The sequence below is a fragment of the Pteronotus mesoamericanus genome, unplaced genomic scaffold (genome assembly GCF_021234165.1).
Source record: "Pteronotus mesoamericanus isolate MK-2021 breed Mesoamerican mustached bat unplaced genomic scaffold, CSHL_Meso_final scaffold_85, whole genome shotgun sequence".
Lineage (NCBI taxonomy): Eukaryota > Metazoa > Chordata > Mammalia > Chiroptera > Mormoopidae > Pteronotus > Pteronotus mesoamericanus.
In genome coordinates this window covers 60,015,003-60,035,809 of record NW_026555329.1, presented here as the reverse complement: position 1 = coordinate 60,035,809, position 20,807 = coordinate 60,015,003, and the positions used below count along the sequence as shown (strand labels likewise).

The 20,807-nt window shown below is 39.2% G+C and overlaps 2 protein-coding genes across 10 annotated transcripts in view; both read left to right on the top strand.

The window, feature by feature from the left end:
• The window catches only part of CADPS2 (calcium dependent secretion activator 2), a 561,256-nt gene that overhangs the window by 441,651 nt on the left and 98,798 nt on the right, over nucleotides 1-20,807 (top strand). For all 9 annotated transcript variants that reach the window (XM_054564129.1, XM_054564128.1, XM_054564130.1 and 6 more), the window contains one exon: nucleotides 16,911-17,014. In XM_054564129.1, coding sequence (XP_054420104.1) covers nucleotides 16,911-17,014 — 104 coding nt within the window. The remainder of the gene's footprint in view (nucleotides 1-16,910; nucleotides 17,015-20,807) is intronic.
• Nucleotides 2,308-7,766, top strand: LOC129062930 (polyribonucleotide 5'-hydroxyl-kinase Clp1-like). The gene is made up of 3 exons (XM_054563937.1): nucleotides 2,308-2,333; nucleotides 6,296-6,496; nucleotides 6,695-7,766. The coding sequence occupies exons 1-3, from the start codon at nucleotides 2,308-2,310 to the stop codon at nucleotides 7,353-7,355; spliced, it is 888 nt and encodes a 295-aa protein (XP_054419912.1). The 3' UTR covers nucleotides 7,356-7,766.

Sequence of the window (20,807 nt, the reverse complement as noted above, 5' to 3'; positions counted from 1 at the left end):
ATCCTACCTGCCTTTGGCTTTGTCCATTAGTCCTTTATCTACATTCCAATACGACCCTTAAAGCTGTTTGTTTTTGTTTTCTTTTAATTTTAAGAAATGTTTGAGGTTTACGCTGTCATAAAATCAGCTAGTTTTCTTCTTGGGTTTAATTTCATCATTAGCTATGCTATTTATGTAATAGTAAGATCCTTTTTATTTGTTATCTAAGATTCAAAATAATACTGAAACTTCATTTTCCTAATTGATTTTTTAATCACATGCCAGTTGATGCTCTTTTTAAAGAAGAAACAATTTGTTCTTCAATTTGAGGAATGTCTTATAGACAACAACCATAATATCTAATAACAGTCCCATCTTTCTCCTGAAAACTACATATCATATAGTGACTTACAATAGAAGACGTGAGAACCACAACTTAGAGCTTGCCTTGACTTGAGATCTCTTGCATAGATTTAGTACTTCATTGGTTTACTGTGAATCCAGGAACGTGGAAGTGCCCTAAAGAAAAGGTAGCGCGGAATGAACAGGCAAGGTCTTTGTGCAGTAGGGCTCTGCCTGGGGCTCAGTAACCCCCAGTGCTCTCATTTTCTGTCTCAGCCGAGCAGGATGGAGATGCTTTCCCAGAGGACCGGCTGGCTGCTGACTTTCTCTGAGAGGAGAAGTTGCACTGTGGCAGTCCTTACGTCATTAGGATGTGTTTGCCATCTGGGTGGCATTTTAATTTAGCACTCCGTTGTCAGAGTAGCAAAGAATAATAAATAAATAAAATCTGTTCTGCTTAAGGACATGTGTGTATAGAAGGGACTTCATTTCTGCTTTTGAGTCACCTAGTGATTTAGGGACAAATTGACACAATATCTGGTTCTAAAATGAAGAATGACTTGTCTTTTTCATTACAATATTCAACAATATCATATAAATCCATAAAATGTTTTTAGTCTGTAAAGTATGTTTATGTACACTAAAAAATTCGTTGCTCGAGCTACACTGATTTCGTGTCTGTGATCATCCGGATAGGGACCAAGGTAAAATTTATTTTTGTACTTTATATAAAGAAAAGCTTATGAGTATTTTTCAGATGGCCAATGAACTATTTAAATTACCTAAGAGGATTTTTTTCTGATAACAATAAATTACTTTGATTTCCGTCATCTAATTTGACACAATTGAAATATTAATTTTAAATTATTCTTACCAATATGTTCTCATCAATATTTTGAATTAGATGTCTTTAATACCACTTGCTTGTTACACCATTAGCTTAATCTGTGTAATGTACACACCGCAAAGTAGTAAGACCATATTCCCTTTTAAGCACTATGTAAGGATTACAAATCACTATAGGCTTTTCCACCTCTGATCTGGAATGAATGAGGATTTCTTGTCTGTTTATTTGCCCAGCTTTTCTCCCGCACCTCACTAGCCATTCAAGACAACAACCCAACATTATATAGTTTGCATTCACACCAGTTAGTTAGCTCATGGCAATGCTGCCAGATTAATTTCTATGTATCAAAAGATGTTTTAGGGACATAATAAGCAGGAGTTGCGAGGATTATTGACTAGAAGAGGCAAATGAAGACACTATTGGCTTATGTATGGCAGAGCTTTAAAGCTCTGTGTGTACCTTCAGTTAGCTTAAAACAAAGGAAAAGGGTGTTGTGCCGTGTCACAGTCACTCTTTACACACTCAGGTAACTAACCAACTAAGTGAAAAGTCAGGTGAGGATACGAGGATCGCCACGGACACCCACGGCGACGTGACAGTAATGCTTGCAGCACTCGCGGGGCCTTGGTGACCAAAGGAAAGGACAGGCGTTCTGTCAACTCCAGACAACCCATGAAGACATTTAAGGACACGGAGCTCTCTCCTTGTAGAATTGGTTCTGAGTCTGCATTCCTTTAACACCCTTCCTGTTTGATCTGAGCTGAATTCTGCGAAAGCATTAGTCCGTGTAAAACAGCTTCCGGTAGCACTGTCACGCGGCACTCCGCTTTTGGCTTTCCACCCTTCGGTTGGAACGTACGTTGCCAGCTCAGACGACTTATCAGCCTCTGCCGAGGTGTTCAGTGACCTAAACAAGGGGCACTTTCCTTGACCCACAGTCTTTGTCAATGAGTCATCCATCCTTTCTCTATTTATTTTAATTTAATATATTTTTGTAGGGCGAGTTATAATAGACAAGGGCAATCTCAATGAGGGATGATCACAGCTAATCCCATTAAAAAAATGAAAACTTGATTCAGTCTCAATGTTCTCTCTTTTCAAATCAGGCTATCAGAGGAACTGGATCTTAAGTTTAAACAATGCATAACTTAGGGTTTGAGAGCAGGTACTTCCTTTCAACCTTGTAAGCATAATACTCACAGAACTCAGCTCTCTAGCTCCATACCTAAAACCTACGGGCTCCAGTTACCCGTATCTCCTGTTCTCCAGCATCAGGGGCTTTGAATGTCTTCCTCTTCAAGGCTGACTCTTCCACCTGTGTTATTGACCCCAATTCTACCCATCTCTTCCTGGATGGATTTTACTTCACCATATGTCTCTTCTTTTTCCTGTGGCTTTTATCTCTGCCTTCTTTCTACATATGTAGAGGTGCGTATCTTTCATTCTTCAATCTATAACCATGTAATCTTTTTTAAAAATGCCCTAATCTGAACTATACATCTCTTTGCAGCTGCCATCCAAAGAGCAGTGTACAGCTATCTCTTGGTATCCAAGGGGGATTGGTTCCAGGACCCCCTGTAGATACAAAAATCCATGAAATCCAAGTTCCTTTGTAAAATGGCATTGTGTTTGCATATAACCTAAACAATCCTCCCGTATGCTTTAAATCATCTCTAGATTACTTGTAATACCTAATACAATGTAAATGCTATGTAAAAGTTTTTATACTTTATTATTTAGGAAATAAAGACAAGGAAAAAAGTCTGCACATGTTCAGTAGAACGCAGCCATTGTATACCTTTAATTTACCTACTACACATCAGCAACAATGGAACAGTTTTTCCCTGAAGGTTTTCTATCCCCAATTTGTTGAATCCACAGATGCGGGACCTTGGATACAGAGGGCAGACTATATACACTCAGCTACATTTCATTCATATTCAGTTCTCTGCCCCAAGAAGTCGAGCTTCGAATCTCACTAACCTTTCTGGTGGAGTTACACCAGCTTGCAGCATGGCTGGTCAAAGGGAGAGTAGAAGGGAGAAAATCTTTACATTCTATTGCCTCTTCTTGGTTTTGCCTTTGAATAATCATTTCCTTACCTTTGCCCGGTGTCCAGTTTTGGTAGTGTTGTCAAGACAGGGTTGCAGCTGTGCTACAGTGAGATGTTGGAAACAGGAACAGGCTGAGACACCCTCAGACAATCACCTCTTCACTCGCAATCAAACCCCTTAGCCTAGTGAAGTGCAACCTAAGGAGACTGTTGGCCAAATGCTGCTGCTTTGTATCAAACAGATTCATGGTGACTGCCTATCAGTAGGATTTGCCTAATGAGTAAATAGGAAAAGGAGATTATCATATTGGTTCTGTATTGCCTGGGACTCTCTGCTCCAGACCTTAAACTTCTCTCTCATCAAAGTCCAACAAGGAACCCAGGCAAGAGCCTGTGCATCGTCCCATCATCAGTACCTGCAAGCAATCATGAGTTCTCAAGCCAAAATAACTAGATTCCTAGGAGCATAGTCCCTATAAAAGACAATAAACTAAATGGTATGTAGAACTTACAGAACAAGAATTTAAATTGAGCATAATAAGTATTCTCAAGGGAATACAGGAAGATGTTTCAATATAATATAAGAATAAGAAGTCATTAAAAAAACAAGTAGAAATACTGGATATGAAAATAATACAATTATAGAAAAGATAGGCTACAGAATGAATCAGCTGAAGAACGGAATTAAAAAGGCAAACCATCTTAGTATTATTATGAAAACAGTTTGAACCTTGCAGATCCTCTAAAGGTCTTGGAGATCCTCCATGGTCTGCAGACCACAGGGAGAACTGCTGCTCCATACCATCAATCAAGTAGCTAGAAAATAGAAATGATAATAAGGTACCTCTCATAGGAACAGCCAACCTATAAGGTGTCCAGGAATTAACTTTACTAAAAGCACAAAAAACTTCCTAGACCTCTTTAAAGAAAGTTTTAAAACTCAAGTAAAGGTTATAGAGAGTAATTGAAGTAGATGTAAAGTCAATGCATGACTTTAAGAGGGATGACTTGATAGTGTAACATACAAACTCTCCTCCCAAATTAATCTATAAATTCACTGCAATGTCTATTAGAATTACCTGTTCTGTTAAAGACTTTGGTAAATTTACTTTAAAATTTAAGTGGTTTTTAAATTTTAAGTCAACTTAAAAAAAAAACAAAAACAAAAACGGGGTATGGAGACTTGCCTTACCAGATACTAAGAAAAGTTACAAGACTATCACCAAGGCCCACAGTAAGGTAGATACACAGAATAGAAATGTAGAGACAGACTCGTATAAACTAAGTCCACACTTAATATTCTCAATAGGTTCTGCAATGTTAAGCCAGACAACATACAATGCAACCAGTTTTACCATAGGCTAATTGATATAAACAAGGGCTAATTTCATCAATGTAACAAAACAGCGTGGAGCAAAATGACATTATTCAAGGACCTACTGTGTATATGGGAGCCTTATGTACTTAATCTATAGTAAAGTGAGATCAAAAAGCAGCAGGGAAAGGGTTGGTTGTTTAGGAGGTGATGTTAGAAAGAAGAGCTACATGGATAAAAATAAGCTGAATTCTTCTCCGGTAGAAACATGTCTCCAGACAAAGTAAGGGACCTCAGTGTAATGAAGGAAATATCTACCTCTCTAAATTTAGCATTTCTCTTTATCCTAACTGTTGCCAATTAATATTTGACCTTTTTGCTTCCTTGATGATTTTCCAAGTTTGTTTACTCTCTATTTCAGTTGAGATAAAATTGCTTTAACTTTCTTATAAAGCACAGCATGTTCTACTTTATTTTCTACATAGAATTGTCAGACAATCATTTATGCTTGAAAAAGACACATGCTCTGCAATGATGCTATGACAGCTCCACAAATCATATTTTGATGTACAGATTCAGAAGAAAGAATATTCATAAAATAAGTGGTAATTTTACAGGGAAGTACATGAGGAGTACTTAATTGAATATATCCCAGCTCCCACAGGATCTGGATAAATTATTTTATGTTCTTCCAAAGCTGCTTTTTTGGTAAATATTTGCCTTCTGTGAAAATTCTTAGCAAGAACATAAGCACCTCCTGAGCAAACAGAGCATTTTAGGTAGCTTGTCCTTCTCTGTGCTCCTTACTGAGAATCATTCCCTCGGCCACGATCGGTAACACTCTGAATAGCTCTTGCTAGAATCTTATCTCCTTCCTCTGAAGATGCATGGAAATCTCATTACAAGTGTTCAACACCTGTCGCCTAAAAGGTCTCAAGAGTTTACTCAGCTCACTTGACAGTGTGTCATGTATTTGTGGGGTTTTTTGTGGTTATATGGAATGTGATTCACAGATAAACACCATCTCTAAATAGCAAGCTTTCTTCCCTTTATGAGAAATTTTGTAGAATTTATCATTTTCTAAGCCCAGAATTTGACCAACTGTTATGACCCTCTCATTTACTTATTAGCATGTGTCAACAAGGAAACCAAGAGACATACAGCAGCATGGCCCCTGCAGCACCTTGTTAATCCAGATAGTTTAGATGTATTAAGAAGTATTTGCCAGTTGGACCAAATGGAGTAATGCAAGCTGACAGATTCCTACCTCTTTTATTTCTCAGCAGGGTTTGTAAGTACTCAAAGCCTGGACAGTTTTGGACGTTAGGAAGGGTTCATTACTGTGGGCTGTATAGCTTCAAACACTAAATTAAAAGGTCTAGTCAAAGCATTTATAATGCCAGATTTTTTTTTTTAATTTAAAGACGGAAACCTGTAAAATATCCCTGAGGCATACAAATGCATTCACAGGGACTGGCAGACCCAGAATGTTAAAACTTTAGAAATATTTAAGATGCTACTAAGCCCGTCACTACTTCTACACTTGGTCTTTATACTTGTCAATTTAGGAGACTTTCTCCAAACCTTGGCATCAAATATATTATCACTACTGATGCATGAGTAGACTGCCCTAATAGGTATTATGTGACAAAGGAAACACATACAAACAGACATTAAGATCTTTTGACTGATTTTTTTTGCACCCAAGGTTCTAAATCTTTTCAAATGGTATCTTTCACATTGTGTTTCCTATGTCCAGGAAACCTCTCTTTCCTCCTCCCTCAGCTTGCCTCCCAGCGCGCAAGCCTCTGGAGTCCCTTGCACCTTCTCCACTGCCCACTCCACAGCGGCCATCTTCACCTGCCCCTTTACTGCGACCTGCCCTGCCCCTGGCCTCACTGTTCAAGCACCGCCTGGAGGGCTTTGGTGGGCTGGGTAAAAAAGGCCAAGGGACTGAGAGGTACAGACTGGTAGTTATAAAATAGTCACAGGGATAAAAGTACAGCATAGAGAATATAGCCAATAATATTGTAATAACTATGTACGGTAGCAGATGGGTACATGAATTATCAGGGGGCAGCACTTTGTAAAGTATATGACTAACTACTGTGCTTAAACAAATGCAAAATAATATTGACCATAAACTGTAATTGAAAAGTTTAGCAGATGTGTTCAACCAATGGTGTGAAGTGAACCGAAGGGCCTCTGTGACTGGCTGTGTCATTAACACCTGTGGCTGGGTCAAGGGCTCTGGTTACCACGCCCTGGTGCATGCAGCCTCAGCCTTTGAGGTAGATGTCGTTGTGGTTCTAGATCAAGAACGACTGTACAATGAACTGAAACGGGACCTGCCTCACTTTGTACGCACTGTGTTGCTCCCTAAATCAGGGGGTGTGGTTGAGCGCTCTAAGGATTTCCGGCGAGAATGTAGGGATGAGCGTATTCGTGAGTATTTCTATGGATTCCGGGGCTGTTTTTATCCCCATGCCTTCAATGTCAAATTTTCGGATGTGAAAATCTACAAAGTTGGGGCTCCCACCATCCCAGACTCCTGTTTGCCATTGGGCATGTCTCAGGAGGACAATCAACTCAAACTGGTACCTGTCACCCCTGGCCGAGATATGGTGCACCACCTCCTGAGTGTTAGCACTGCTGAGGGCACAGAGGAGAACCTTTCTGAGACTAGTGTGGCTGGCTTCATTGTGGTGACCAGTGTGGATGTGGAGCATCAGGTGTTTACCGTTCTCTCTCCAGCCCCCCGCCCACTGCCTAAGAACTTCCTTCTCATCATGGATATCCGGTTCATGGATCTTAAATAGACATCAGGAAGCCTTGCTGCCTGGGGCTTGGCGATATGGCCATCACCGAAGGCAGGTGGGCTGAAGTGTGAGAGTCAAGGCCAGACTGACCAGTGAACAGTGCATTAGTAAAAAGCACAATTCTACCTCTTAAAACAGGTCGTGGTATCCTAACTCTTCTAATCTTGAACTGAAAGGAAAACTATAAGAATATAATTGGTTTCTTAGGTCACCTAAGGTGCCACTTTGAATTCTCTAAGGCCCTGGAGATTTCCATTTCTTTCACTGTGCTAGTATGTGGACTAATTTTTAGGAGAGTTTTTTTTTTTTAATTATTGCATTATATTCTGGATGTAGTATTTGTTACCTTGTTTATTCAAGATGAAAGAATGTTTTAGAAGGACTCCTTACAATAAAGTTCAAACTTGGAAGAAAATTATTTTAATAAATATTTTTGCTATATCACAAAAAAAAAAAGTTAAAAAGTAAATAAATAATAATAATGGTAAAAGGAGTTTAAGGTATAGCAGGAGGATGTGGGGCACCTGATGCACAAAGGACCAGACATGAAATTTAAGGTGCTATAGAATAGACTTGATGTGATAATTTAGTGTTGGCATAGCACTTACTAGAATTGATATTATTCTGGTGGTTTTTAATTTCTGAACCTGGATTATATTGAAGGGAAATGCATATGATGCAGTAAAATCAATGAGGAGAGTATCAGTTTCAGCTGCTGAATGTATAGCCATCTGTGAGAGAGATCATGGCTAATGGCCGATCTTTAGAAAAGCTCCTATAATACAATTAGTTAGCAAAATTACCTGGAAAATTTTTATGCTGTCATTAAACTCTTACAACATGGTTCTGGCTAGAGCTAAGCAAAGCAAATACACGTGATAGTAAACTTCCTTCTCTTTCAAACTTTCATAGTTCTTCTAGTCAGAAACACTGTGAGATCTTAGATCTTCCCACTTCATAGACTTAAGGAGAACCAGCGTCTCAATAGTTAAAAGGACAACTTTAACAAGACTCAAACCAAGATGTCGGTGTTTATCCACTCTTACAAATCACGTAACAATAAAAGCCTGTGAGAAATGTTGAACCAAATATTAAATTGTGTGTGTAGTATCCTAGTAATCTTTTCTCTGTAGTTCCATTACCATCATACTTTATTTTAAGATCTTAGGAGAATATGCCTCCTAAAGAAAGACTCATAGAGCATCACTGGCACTTGCCTCCCATGTGTATCTGAGTTTTTATGGCCCGTCATTCATGGATCCCCACTTACTGTTGGTTTATGAGGATTGCTCAGTTTGGATCCCGTCTGGCTGCCATTGACCTATATACTCCAGTGGCCAATTCTCTTTTGTTCCACAGCCGACCATTTGCTTAAAAATGAATTTACTGATGTGAAAGATAATCCAGGTAAAGTAGTTAATGTGAAATTGTGACCACAGGACAATCATCCCAAAGTGCTCTATTATTAGTATGGTTAATTCCAAGGAGGTATTAGCTGGAACTGTTGCTTTAAATGACAGGGTCTTTAAACGAGCTGGCCCCAAAGGGAGCCTTGGCATTAGAAGGCCACCGACCCATTGTTTTCAAACACCTGTGGCATTATTTTTCTCACAAATTTTAAACAGCTACAGGAAGGCCATAGCATCCTAGATCGGTTATTTTTATTCATACAAGGATTGTCCAAATATGTATGCTATCCAATCTGGGAAATGTTACAGAAAGTAAAACATGTTCAGATTCTACAGAAAAAAAGTAATTTTTTTTCTAAAATTAAGTTTATATAAAGATGTAGCTTCATTTCAGTTAAAAGAGGAAATGCTCTAAAGTTTAAACAGGCTACCTTTGTTTTTCATGAACACAAGTAGTTCTCACAGTGCATTCTCCAGACCAGCATTTTCAGCATTTCCTGGGAACTTGTTAGACATGTGAATTCTTAGGTCCCATAGACAGGACCTACTGAATTTAAAACTCTGGGAATAATGCCAAATAATCTGTGCTCCCATGGTGATTCTGGTTCATGCTGAAGTTGAGAACCACAATCTATACCAAAGATACTCCATTCATTGATTACAGTGTACAGTGCAATGTACAGTGGTGGGCAAAGGAGGTTTACAGTCGTGAGTACAAGAAACAGTTTATTCTCGTATAATTATTTATTAATTATTGTATTATTTGTGTCACAACTGTAAAGCTATTTTGGCAACCCCTGTATATTCCAGCACTCACAGAACCATAATACCATTTAGGATATAGTCAGACAGACCAGGAGTCGATGAGACATCATTCTCTTGCATTAGCTGACAGTGCCAGGTCGTGGCAAGTCAGATATTGGTTAAGCAGATGTTAAGTCAGGTTGACCCTAAAGAGTTGGGGAAGTAAGGTTTAGTTTTAGACACCCACTCTCCCCTAGATTCTGAGGCAGTCTTAGTAGCCAGCAAGTTCCTTCTAGGGGGCTAAGTCAAGAGAGTTCCCCCAGAATCAGCTAATCTACTCACATGCTCTAAACAAAGTGACAGACCGGTTTGGAGGGGGAGGGTTTGTTCTGTGTAATGGGAAAGAAAGTGCTTGATCTCCTGGCGCTCCTTTCCTCTTGGGGTGATAAGGCCAGTAACGATGGAGACCGGGCCGGATGAGGACTCCAGGGCTCCCAGATGAGGGCTCGTTATTACTTACACCAGGTTGCTGCCTGGAGCAGGAGGATAGGTGTGAAAATTTCAGTAAAAATTTAGACTTTCAACAGAGTCATCAATCTGGATCCTGCAAAGAGGGAGAACACTGACACCAGGCAAGAATTAAGGTTCAAATTAGGGTAGGCAAGAAGAGCCCATAGAAATTCCCTGAGCCAGCCAGGCAGTCCTAAAGGGCTTTATGAGTGGGGAAAGGGAGCTCATATGGAGGCTCAAATGGGACCTTTTCTGATCTCTCTAACTGTAACAAATTGGTTATGTGCCCATAGCAGTGTGTGTGTGAGGTGCTGTTTCCTTAGGCTTTTGTAAGGCGAGGAAGATGGAGAGAGCAGTCGCTAACTACTTGGTGGGGGCAGGGGGCACAGGAAATAGAGGGATCCATTTCAGCATTTCTCAGCCAGGTCTGAGGGTAGGTAAGTTTAGCCAACCAGCAGTGCACAGAGAGAATGCTGAGGGTCCTCACCACTGGGTGAATATAGGGGTTCCGGGTAGAGGAAATCAGATGTTGTACCCTTCAGCCAACTTCCTTGTTCTTTTAAACCTTGCAAGGCAAAGCCTCACTGCTGGGGTCTCCAGGGAATGTCACAGGTAAACACTGCCATGTTTCTAGTCTCCCTTCTGGTTCCAAGCTTGTCCTTCCTTTAACTTCTTTCCCATATACCCATTTCTTCCCCTTCTTTCTTTTTCCTTTTTCTTTCTTCCTAGAACTTGCAGTTATGCCTATAGTCCTTTCTTAAGCCTTCCAAGTTCTCACCTCCTGAACATCAGAGCTTTTTCCTCATCTGATTTATTTTCTTTAGAAGGAGGGAGAAGCAACAGAAGAGTGAGTTCCTTTCCTTCAGATAGGAGGAGGGAAAAGGTGGGAGACTTCAATGCCAGGCTGCTACTAGCTTTCTCTGATGTAAAGTTTCTGAACTCAAACACCCCCTCAAAGAATAAATTCATTGTGAAAACTCCATCTGTTATACATGAGCAATTTAAAGCCATCCTAGCAATGTATTTTTTTTCTCTCTTGCAAACTAATAACCTCATTGTGGAATGCAGAGTGCATTCAATTCACTTTCTATCAGAGATTTATTACAGAACTTTCTCACATGGACCAAAAATGAATGATATGTAGCAATCATCAAACTTATAATTTGGTTAGAGAGAGATATACATAGATTCTATGAAAGTAGATGTATTACCTTTTTCATTACTGTATACCCTCAGTTGTTAGTACTACCCATTGCATGTTTGCTGAATCAAATTCAGAGCCGCACAGTCTGGGGATGTTGAAGAACCAAGCAAGAGATCTGAGTGCATATGCAGGAATTGTTTTTCGATGCACCCTAGCTGGTCATCATGACCTAGAGGCAAGAAAAAGAAGACAAGACACTGTTGCGATGGGATTATTTCCAGGTCCTTCAGCCCACATCGTCTTCAGTTCTGTTTCTTTTTCAGCTGCAAGTACAGACACAAGCAGTGTGTAAAAAGTGAAGGTCAAAGAGATTATAAATTTCTCCATATACTATATGGAGAAAGGGGACTTTCACATGATCTTACTGGCGTGCTCCCCATGCCCCCTTATAACTTTCACCACGAGCATCACGTGTGTCATCACTAGGAACTCGGATGGGAAATGGCACTAAGGGAGGAAGCTGGGGGCTGTGCTGGAAGAACGCACCCTCTCTGAGACGGAATGAAGGCAAAACTGTCAGGTGTCTTCTTAACAGCTTCCCTCCTCCCTACCTTTCCTTCTGAGAGATTTCTTCCTAAATGTAGAGGTATAAGTAAAAGTAATTGATTTGAGGGGCCAACGAGTGTTTTCATAGAAAAGTAAAAATGTTCCAAAATGAAGACAGATCATAGCCAAGAGCAATGCATTGCAATTCATCAAGAAACCTTGCTACTTGGGGGCATATTTGTATTAAATTTCACTGTTTGAAATGTATTATAACAATCAGCAACTTGGGAAGCTAGAAGAATATAGAGACATCTGTAATGCTGTAGAAATGTTACAAAAAGAGTGGAAGTGAGCATTTTAAGGAAGAATTCACAAATATTCACAGTGTTCAGAATTTTAATGGAGCTATTGATAACCTTGTTATCTAATAAAGAGTTCTGGCTACAGAATGCATTAAACTGCTTGGCTGTAGTCGAATGGGTGATACCCCAGGACGGCATACATGGTGTCCTTGACAAAAATGCTGTCTATTTAAAGTATTAGAGTGGCCATTATGTTCAAGTGCAAAGTTTTAATCCTCTCAGTAAATTTCATCTAAAAAGAATAAAATGTTTTAGACTGTTTTTAAGTTTTAGTAGGATATAGGGCACTCTCAAAGTTGTTTTCTTAAGATAGCATCAAATATAAAAGCTGGTTTTGACATAATTACATGTAAACAGAGCTAAGTTTTGAGGTTTCTGGAATTCTTTTCCATTATTGCATACTTGTGGCTAAGGATATGATAACTTTATAAACTCCTCAAACTTTCAGCTATTTCAGAATAGGTATATATTCTGAAATATATACACATTTACATATATATACTCTGAAATATATATGTGTGTGTCTACACACACGCGTACACACACACACACACACAATAGTCTTTCCAGAAGGTAACCAGACCTGTAATATGAGAAATGGAGACATTTACTGAAGAAGATATAAGATGCAAGAAACATTGTACACAGGGCGATGACACCTTAGTCCCCTGTAAAGTAGGTATTTGGGACCTTACACAGTTCTCCCAGTCACCATCAGCTGCCCCGTCGTATTTGCCTGAATCTCATCGACAGTCTGCAATCTCTTACCTTTCAAAGGTGATTTCAGTTTGGAGGAAAGCCAGAAGTCACAGGGCGCCACATCTGGGCTGGAGGAGGGCTGAGTAACTTGGGTGATTTGATGATTTGCCAAAAAATTATGCACATGCAGGCACATTCTCATGATGAAGCTGCCAATCACCAGTTGTCCATAGCTGAGGCCTTCTGAATCATCCAAATAGTTTCCAAGGAGGAATATTCAAGCTTAACACAAAATTCGGTGCACATTCATTGCTCTACTCATTCATTTTGAATGCGACGGCCACACCGTACACATGCTCACCGGCATCTACCACCCCCACTGACTAGTACAGGGAAGTCATCATTGTTCACACAGGCACATTCCAGTCCACTCTCCTTGGCTGCCAGGTTGCATTGATGCCATGCAGACCTTCCTTGTTACAGTAACAATGGCTGGACTTTTTCCAGACAAACCATTATATATATATATTTATTTATTTATAATATACATGAATATATATGAATATGTGTGTGAATATATATAAATATATATATTCAATGTGTGTCTGTGTGTGCATTATTCCAATTCAGAAATTTGTAAATGAAAATTCAAGTCATTGTATTATTGGTGCTTGAATGACATCAGAGGTAAGGTTTAATCCCATCTCAGCCAGTATCTGTATGACCTTGGGCACCTTCTCTAACCTAAGATTCTTTTTCCTAATCTGCATGTAGGGTCAGGATTCCCTAATTTATAGAATGGTTGTAGGATTCAGTAAATAACATAGTAAAGTATATTGGAAAAATAAGTTTCTCTTTGGTAACAAACACATTTAAGTTTTGTTGCCTTTCTCTTATGAAAAATATGTGCTATAAACATATATAAATATATTGAAATAACACAATCCAGTATGTTGGATTTATAGGAATCATAGAATCTCTTAGCTAGAAGGAATATTAGGGATTATATGATCCAGTGTTTCTTCGCAATCGTTCACTTTATGGACCACTTTGAGAATCTGACAGTTATAATCTATCTCTCACGAAAATTAGCATATAACTTCAAGGGGTTCAAGGATATCCTAAAACCAATTCCTAGCCCCTGGGTTAAGAGTCTTTAACTTAATTCAACACCCTTAATCTAATAATGGAGAAACTCAGGAAGGTAAGTGTAATGCTCCTGAGAATTAAATTATTTTGAAAACTCTTTTCCAAAAAAGTTTTTAATAATTTGAGAACGCAGCATTCACCAATAACTTGAGCAGTGGTCTCAAACTACAGCTAAGTTTCATTGGAGGACTTCTTGTCTCATCTGCCCTTGGCAAGTTAGGGACAAAAGAGCTCTCTGTAGTCTAACACAAAGTTAAATGAAATATATAATTTGGGTGTTGGTTTTATTTTTAACATACCTTTCCTTAAAATTATACTACTGCATTCTCAGTACACATTCCCAAACTGCCCTTCATGGTCTGAAGTCTATTTAAGGTATTGAGAGTACAAGATAATGAGATCCAGATTCTGAGCCTTTAATACAGAACTCAGGAGCATTCGGCTCTAGAACCTTGAGAAAGTCCCACACTTAAGGTAACGTTAAGGTTGGTTCTTGGATAATGAGTAGAAGTTTTCCAGGCAGGAGAGATACTCTCTGTGCATGCAGATTTTACAGTTATTAATCCTATATGGTAGTTCATTCTAAAATACTAATGGGATGGTGCACCGAAGACCCATTTCCTGCTTTCAGCCACCACACATCATCATTCCTGGAGCCGTGTAGCCTCCACACCTCAGGGTCATTCTTTTCTCTGGCCTGCATTTTCTAGTCAGTCACCAGGGCTTGCCAACGCCTTCTTCAGAGCACCTTTGCACTTCCTCTTCGGCTCCCGCTGCCACCTCCCCCCAGCTCTCCGTAGGACTGGACCTGACCCTCAGGGTCCATGTCATACGACCTCGCCGAGCCTTTCATGTCGTACACAACCGCCAAATACATTCTCCTAAAATCAATTTACTCTGAAGCCCTGCTGAGAAACATTTGCCCCAAGTTATCTGTAGGATATGGTAATCCAGTCTACTTACTGTCTTGCTTAAAGTCTGTCACACCCTGACCTCAGGCTCAGCACTGATCACTGTTCCCCAGCACGTGTGTACCCCTGCCAGGCAGAGGTGTTAAGAGCCCACATAAGTCCAGGTCTCACCTTCCCCACTTATTGGCTGTTGCATTTTTATCTCTCCAAGCTTGTTTCCTGAGTTTTATGGATAAAAAAACAAAGATGTTTAAAAAATCAGTATGATAACACATGGGAAGATCTAGGTGCAGTGCCTGACACATTAGTTGGCTTTCGATAAATGGTAGCATTTATAACCATCGTCCTCATCACCTTCTTCTGAAATGCATCACATCTCTGTCATACAAAGATTTCTAGAAAACTCTCTTCTTACCCTGGTCATCTGTTACTTCCTTAGGACGTACTTCAGGTCCTGCTTACCTTCCCACTGATGTCCCCTTAAATTCAGCTGCTCTCAGCACTCTCACATTTCTCCATCACCGTTACATTTACTTTACACTGTTTTCAAACTTTTCTTAAAGGTCTTGTCCTCTTCACCAGACTGGAATAGATGGAGCTGCCCCAAGTAGAGTAGACTGTGGTGCAAAGTCATGAGTTTCCTTGACTTCATCCATGTTTGAGTACGTTGAAGTGTTCATGAAAGGGATGGAAGATTGGATAGCTCATGTCTAAGGATCCTTTCAGTGGTGACTTTTGGAGTCTGAGTTGTTCAGCATCAGGGACACATCTTATACTTTCTCCTACTTTCAAAGCTAAGAACACTGTAGGTGCACTCGACAATGTGGTGTTCTGCAGTCTCATTTTCCTGAAAAAATCATAGTACTCTTTGATGGCTGTCAATGGCTTTCTTTCCTGCAAGAGAATTTAGCAGGATGTGTACCGGGGGTGGGGGATGGTAACCCCATATGTATCACACTGTGTCCTAGACTAAGCTTAGAGTAAATATTTAATAAACAAGCAATGACTATATGCAGTGTTTGATGGTATCATTTTATGTCCCTTGGGAACAAATTAAAAACAAAAGGCAGAATGTCCTCCAAATTTAAGGCTGAAATTTTAGGGAGGAGTTGAGCGAAAAGATCTCCTGGAAAAAAAAAAAAAAAAGACTTCTTTGGTTCCATAGAGAAAGCTCTTTTTCTGAAAATTTTATTTCCCTTCCTTAAAAACCTCCATACTGGGGTAAAGCAAGGGTCCATAAATTTAAGACAGTGTTTATCTTTAATAACCTTTCTGTAAACTATTCTTCACGTTCCACTTTGAAACAGTTCCATTACACAGGGCGCCTCTAATTTCTGGTGTTAGTTGTATCTCTTAAATCAACTACTTTGCCTTCGGTGGTACTGAATTTCAGGCGGCTGTGCTTAATCTTATTGTGGTCTGGCTTTTTTATACCAGTTTGCCTTAATGCTGAAAGAACCCTCAGCTTTCAGAATGCCCCTGCTCCTCCTCGGGTGCGGGGGGGGGGAATGATGGTGGTCAGAGAAGGAGGGGAGGAGATCAGTTAATTGCAGGCTGTCAGAGTTGTTTTAGGTGACTTTGTACTTCTTGAATTTAAGATCAACATGAACTATAGACATGTCAGGCTGGGAATTGAAATAGCAACAAAAAAGCATGGGTTTTGCTAATGCCAGGAATGACTCAATCTGGTGAGAATGGTATTGTATTGATAATACAATACAGAGACAAAGAAAAGTCTGTGGTATCTGCTCTCTTTGTGTTTCCGGCCTTGAGAAGAATTATAACTTGTTTGTTGCAGAAGTTGAGCATCTAATGTGCTGATGCACCTGTTAGTTCTTGTATATTAAATGGCAAAGCACTTGCAGTTCCCTGTGATTGCTTTGTGGGTGAAATGTTTTCTGCAATCTGGTGAACTGTTTTTCTTTTTTAAAGAATATACTTGTTTGTATTTATTGCATCTCTCATTTCTCAAAAATGTGCTTTCTCATCCTATTTTAACACTCTTGTCTCATCATTACATCTTGGAATATGTTTGGCTTTTTGTTTTAAGGTAATATTATTATGATGTGTTTTTAATATAGAGACCATGAGCCAGGCAACACCTGCTAGAAAGCTGGAAGAAGTTCTTCACCTAGCAGAGCTCTGCATAGAAGTCTTACAGCAAAATGAAGAGCATCATGCAGAGGTGATGACTTGTTTTAATTGCTTCCTAATGTTACCTGTGATGCTTTGCCATAGTGGGAACAATGCTGAAGGAGTGGCCTACCCATGGACTTTTGATACACAACTGGCCGTTTACCTATAGAAAACTGAAAACGTATGTGCATGGCCTGTAAATATAAATCCTATATCTTACAAAGGAATGGTATATGTATAATAGTTTTATATCTATTCCTGAAAACAGCCCTGCTGGGGTAACATGGGAGAGCCCATGGTATCTGCTAACAATTGCACAACCAGTAAGAAGGAAAGGTGAACCTGAACGCTCCCGCCCCTGCGATGCCAGATCGCTCGCGGTGCCCGCAGGCCAGGATTGCTTTAGAAATGCCAGTCAGTGTGCAAAAGGAAAACTACTGATAAACTAATTAGAAGATAATAATATCGAATGGAAGATATTCATAGCTCTAGTCTTGTGCTCTTCCCATCAAACTTTTCTTTAGATTTTCACTAAACCTGCATTTTTCCTACTTTTTAGATTTTCTAATTATACATTAGTAGTCACTAAAAATTATGGAGTGCCCATTCACCCAGCAAACCACTAATTCTAAGACTTAGAAGTCTCACTCTTTCTAGTAGTGATGAGTTTATTTTATATTTTTTAAAAAGTGTTTTCTGACTTGGAATTGGATGAGGGAAGTATATGGAATTAAATAAATATATTAAATTTCAGTGCCGTAATAGCTCTTTTGTTCTTGGAGAAGCACATGAAATGAGTGAGAATTAAAGAAAACCAGATACATACGAATTTATAAAAGTATTAATATTTAATGAAGCCTAGATCTTCAAAATATAAGAAACTACGTGAAGTATATTGGAAGCAAATTCTTGGAAAAGAGTACTCATGAAACATTACTGTAGGTAACTAAGATTTATTGTATCTGGTTATAAATATGATCATTCAAAACATCTGCTTTTAGCTCACACTGTGGAATTTAGTTTTTACCTTGCATCTGTCATGTGTGAACTTGTTATGGATATTTTATTTTAAACTGAAGAAACAGCTGCTTCAATAATTTGAAATGAATTCCCAGGAGGATCTTTTCTAGTCCAGAACTATTGCTATGATACAATGAAAATGGTTTTATGATAAAGTATACGTATGGGTTGTCTTTGTCTTTTGTTAAAAAGCGTTATTATCAGAGCACTAAATCTTTTTGAATTTTAAAAAATTATAATTAGATATCCAATTGGACTGTATTTCACCTAAACAGGTAGCTCTAATAGTCTCATACATTTCACAAAAATTACACTTAATTTTCCTGCACTAGTAAAAATAATAACAATCTTCTATTTTAAATGTAATTAAGAAATTTTACATATTCCATATGATCATTAAGTACTTGTTAAAATATAATGTATCAAAAAATAATTAAAATGTATATATTATTTATTTTCTAATCTGCAAAAATTGAGTTGACTTTATTGAAAGGCGATAATTATAACTCATAAGTATCACTCTGCTATATGCTGAAATATAGAACTATTATAATGATCTCTTTTTAAAATGCTTTGTAACATTATGGCATTTTTCCATTCCACAATGCTTCCAAATTCTTGGAATCCCTCAGGGAAGAGAGGTATGTAAAATTGTTTCAACTATTTTTTTAGCATGAAATAAATATGGTTTTGTGAAGATAAGATAGACCTCACTTTGATAATAATTCATTTTAAAGTCAATTTAGTTTCTCTCTTTGGAATTAAAGACTATTTCTTTGAATATGCTAATCTTTATTGTCGTGTTTCTATGAATATGTCTTCTTAATAAGTATGTACATAATTACTACTGTCCATCTAAGTAAAGACCAGTTGAGAGGATTTTAATGTTTGGGTTTTATTTATTTGTTTGGGGTTTGGTTTTGGTTTTTTTTTTTGCCTTTTTTTTTTTAACCAGAAAATCCGTCTTTTTCTCTGAACAATATTGAGGAGTGAATTGGTCTAATTCCAAAGTCATTTACACTGTGAATTGGTGGACTGCACTCTACACTGATATTTATTTTGCTGGATGTTCGAGCTAGAGGTTCTTTCCCCCATGAAAGAGCACCTAGCTCGGCTCCCTTGGTAGGGGTTACTGTTTTGGCTCAGAGAGACCTTCAAGTGGGTTGTGTGTCAGCTTCTTTTATTTTCAGTCCCCTTCTTCCTACAGTGGCAGTTTATTTTATGGGGTAAGATGTTGTTTCCACCCTTCAGCAGTTTCTCAGTGAAGAAGGTTTCATGTCCTTCAGATCTTTGACAGTAACTTATAAAACAGTCCTCCCTTCTAAAGGCCTCTTGACCTCTTTTCTCAGGCTTGCCTTCCAAATTTCTCTTTAGAAAGATAGCTTAAGCTCATCCCCAGAAAATCTGTAAGGCTGTCTCCACATTTTGGTGACTAGACTGTGCCTGACCAGAAATTTAGGCAAACTGATCTGACAGCTCTCCATCCAAAGACTACTTTCTTTCACAATGCTGTGAAGTCCCACATGCCAGTGGGAAAGCTTTGGGTTCTCAGCAGCCCACTCCCTCCACATACGCCATTTTACTGATAAGAAAACTGAGACCCAGAAAGGTTGAGACCCAGAAGGGTTGCACAACTTGCCAGAGGCGCACAGCAGGCTAGTGACTGGGTGAAGATACAGGCCAGACTACTCTAGACCTGAGCACTTTTTCCTGTGAACCACATTATTGTTTCTTGGTTTAAATAGAGTGGCCAGAAGGTTGTCCTATCCAGGGCTGACACTGGGCATCACGGCAGGGATGTAAATGTAGAGGGGATGGTTACGGTGGGTGCCTGGAGATGGCCTTTTCCATTTGCTCACTCTCGTCCTCCCCTCTCTCTTTGTTCTCTTGCCTGTCTGAGGACTCTGCCTAGGGAGATGTACTGCTGAGGGCCCCAGGGAGGAAACATGCACATTACAGCACAGCTCAAGTTGTTGCTTATTATTCCTGCAGCATAACTAATTTATTTTGTAATCCCTAAGATGTTCTAAGTATAATATTATCTACCACATTGGTGACACTGTAGGCAAAAAGGATGTTTGGCAGTACTTTGGTATTTGCAGCTAGAGAGCTAACAATTCCCTGCAAATGGTGATTCATGCTGCACATCAGCTTGCTGTGTCACAGGCAGCTTCAGCTACAGAGCAAGACAGAGAAAGGAGCTCAGTATAGACACGTACATCTGCATATGCTCACCCCCCTCAACTTCATATGTGACCCAGACTGTGGTTCTGGATCGATTTTAACCCAAAGATTTTTCTTTGCATCTGTTTCTGCTCCTTTTTGTCCTATTCTTCTTCATTATCATGCACATCTAAGGAACATTTTAACAATTATTCATGAACAATATCTGTTTACTGCCTACTACTAAGTTATAATAATCTCAACAGTTGAATTAATTGTAATTAGATATCTAGCCAAGATGGAAGTATAAGTAGATACACATTGCCTCCTCACATAGCCAAAAGAAAGACAACAACGTTTGAAAACAAAAAACAACCAGAACTGCCAGAAAATCAAACTGTATGGAAGTCCCACAATCAAGGAGCTAAAGAAGAAATATTCATCCAGACTGGTAGGAAGGGTGGAGACATGCAGCAGGGGCAGAGAAGAATGGGCAGTCCCACATTCATTCACCTGTGGATAAACCAGGAGGAACAACTGGGGAACGAGACAGACTGCACAACCCAGGATTCTGGCTTGGGAAAAGAAAGCTTCAAAACCGCTGTAAAAACCTGTGGGGGCTGCGGTAAAAATCCAGGGGAAACTCCCAGCATCACAGG

Coding starts and splice junctions, on each gene's coding strand:
- LOC129062930 (XM_054563937.1), top strand. CDS start 2,308: ATGCATAACTTAGGGTTTGAGAGCAG. Junction 2,334..6,295: donor AACTTAGGGTTTGAGAGCAG/GTACTTCCTTTC, acceptor TCCTATGTCCAG/GAAACCTCTCTTTCCTCCTC. Junction 6,497..6,694: donor AAAGGCCAAGGGACTGAGAG/GTACAGACTGGT, acceptor GTAATTGAAAAG/TTTAGCAGATGTGTTCAACC.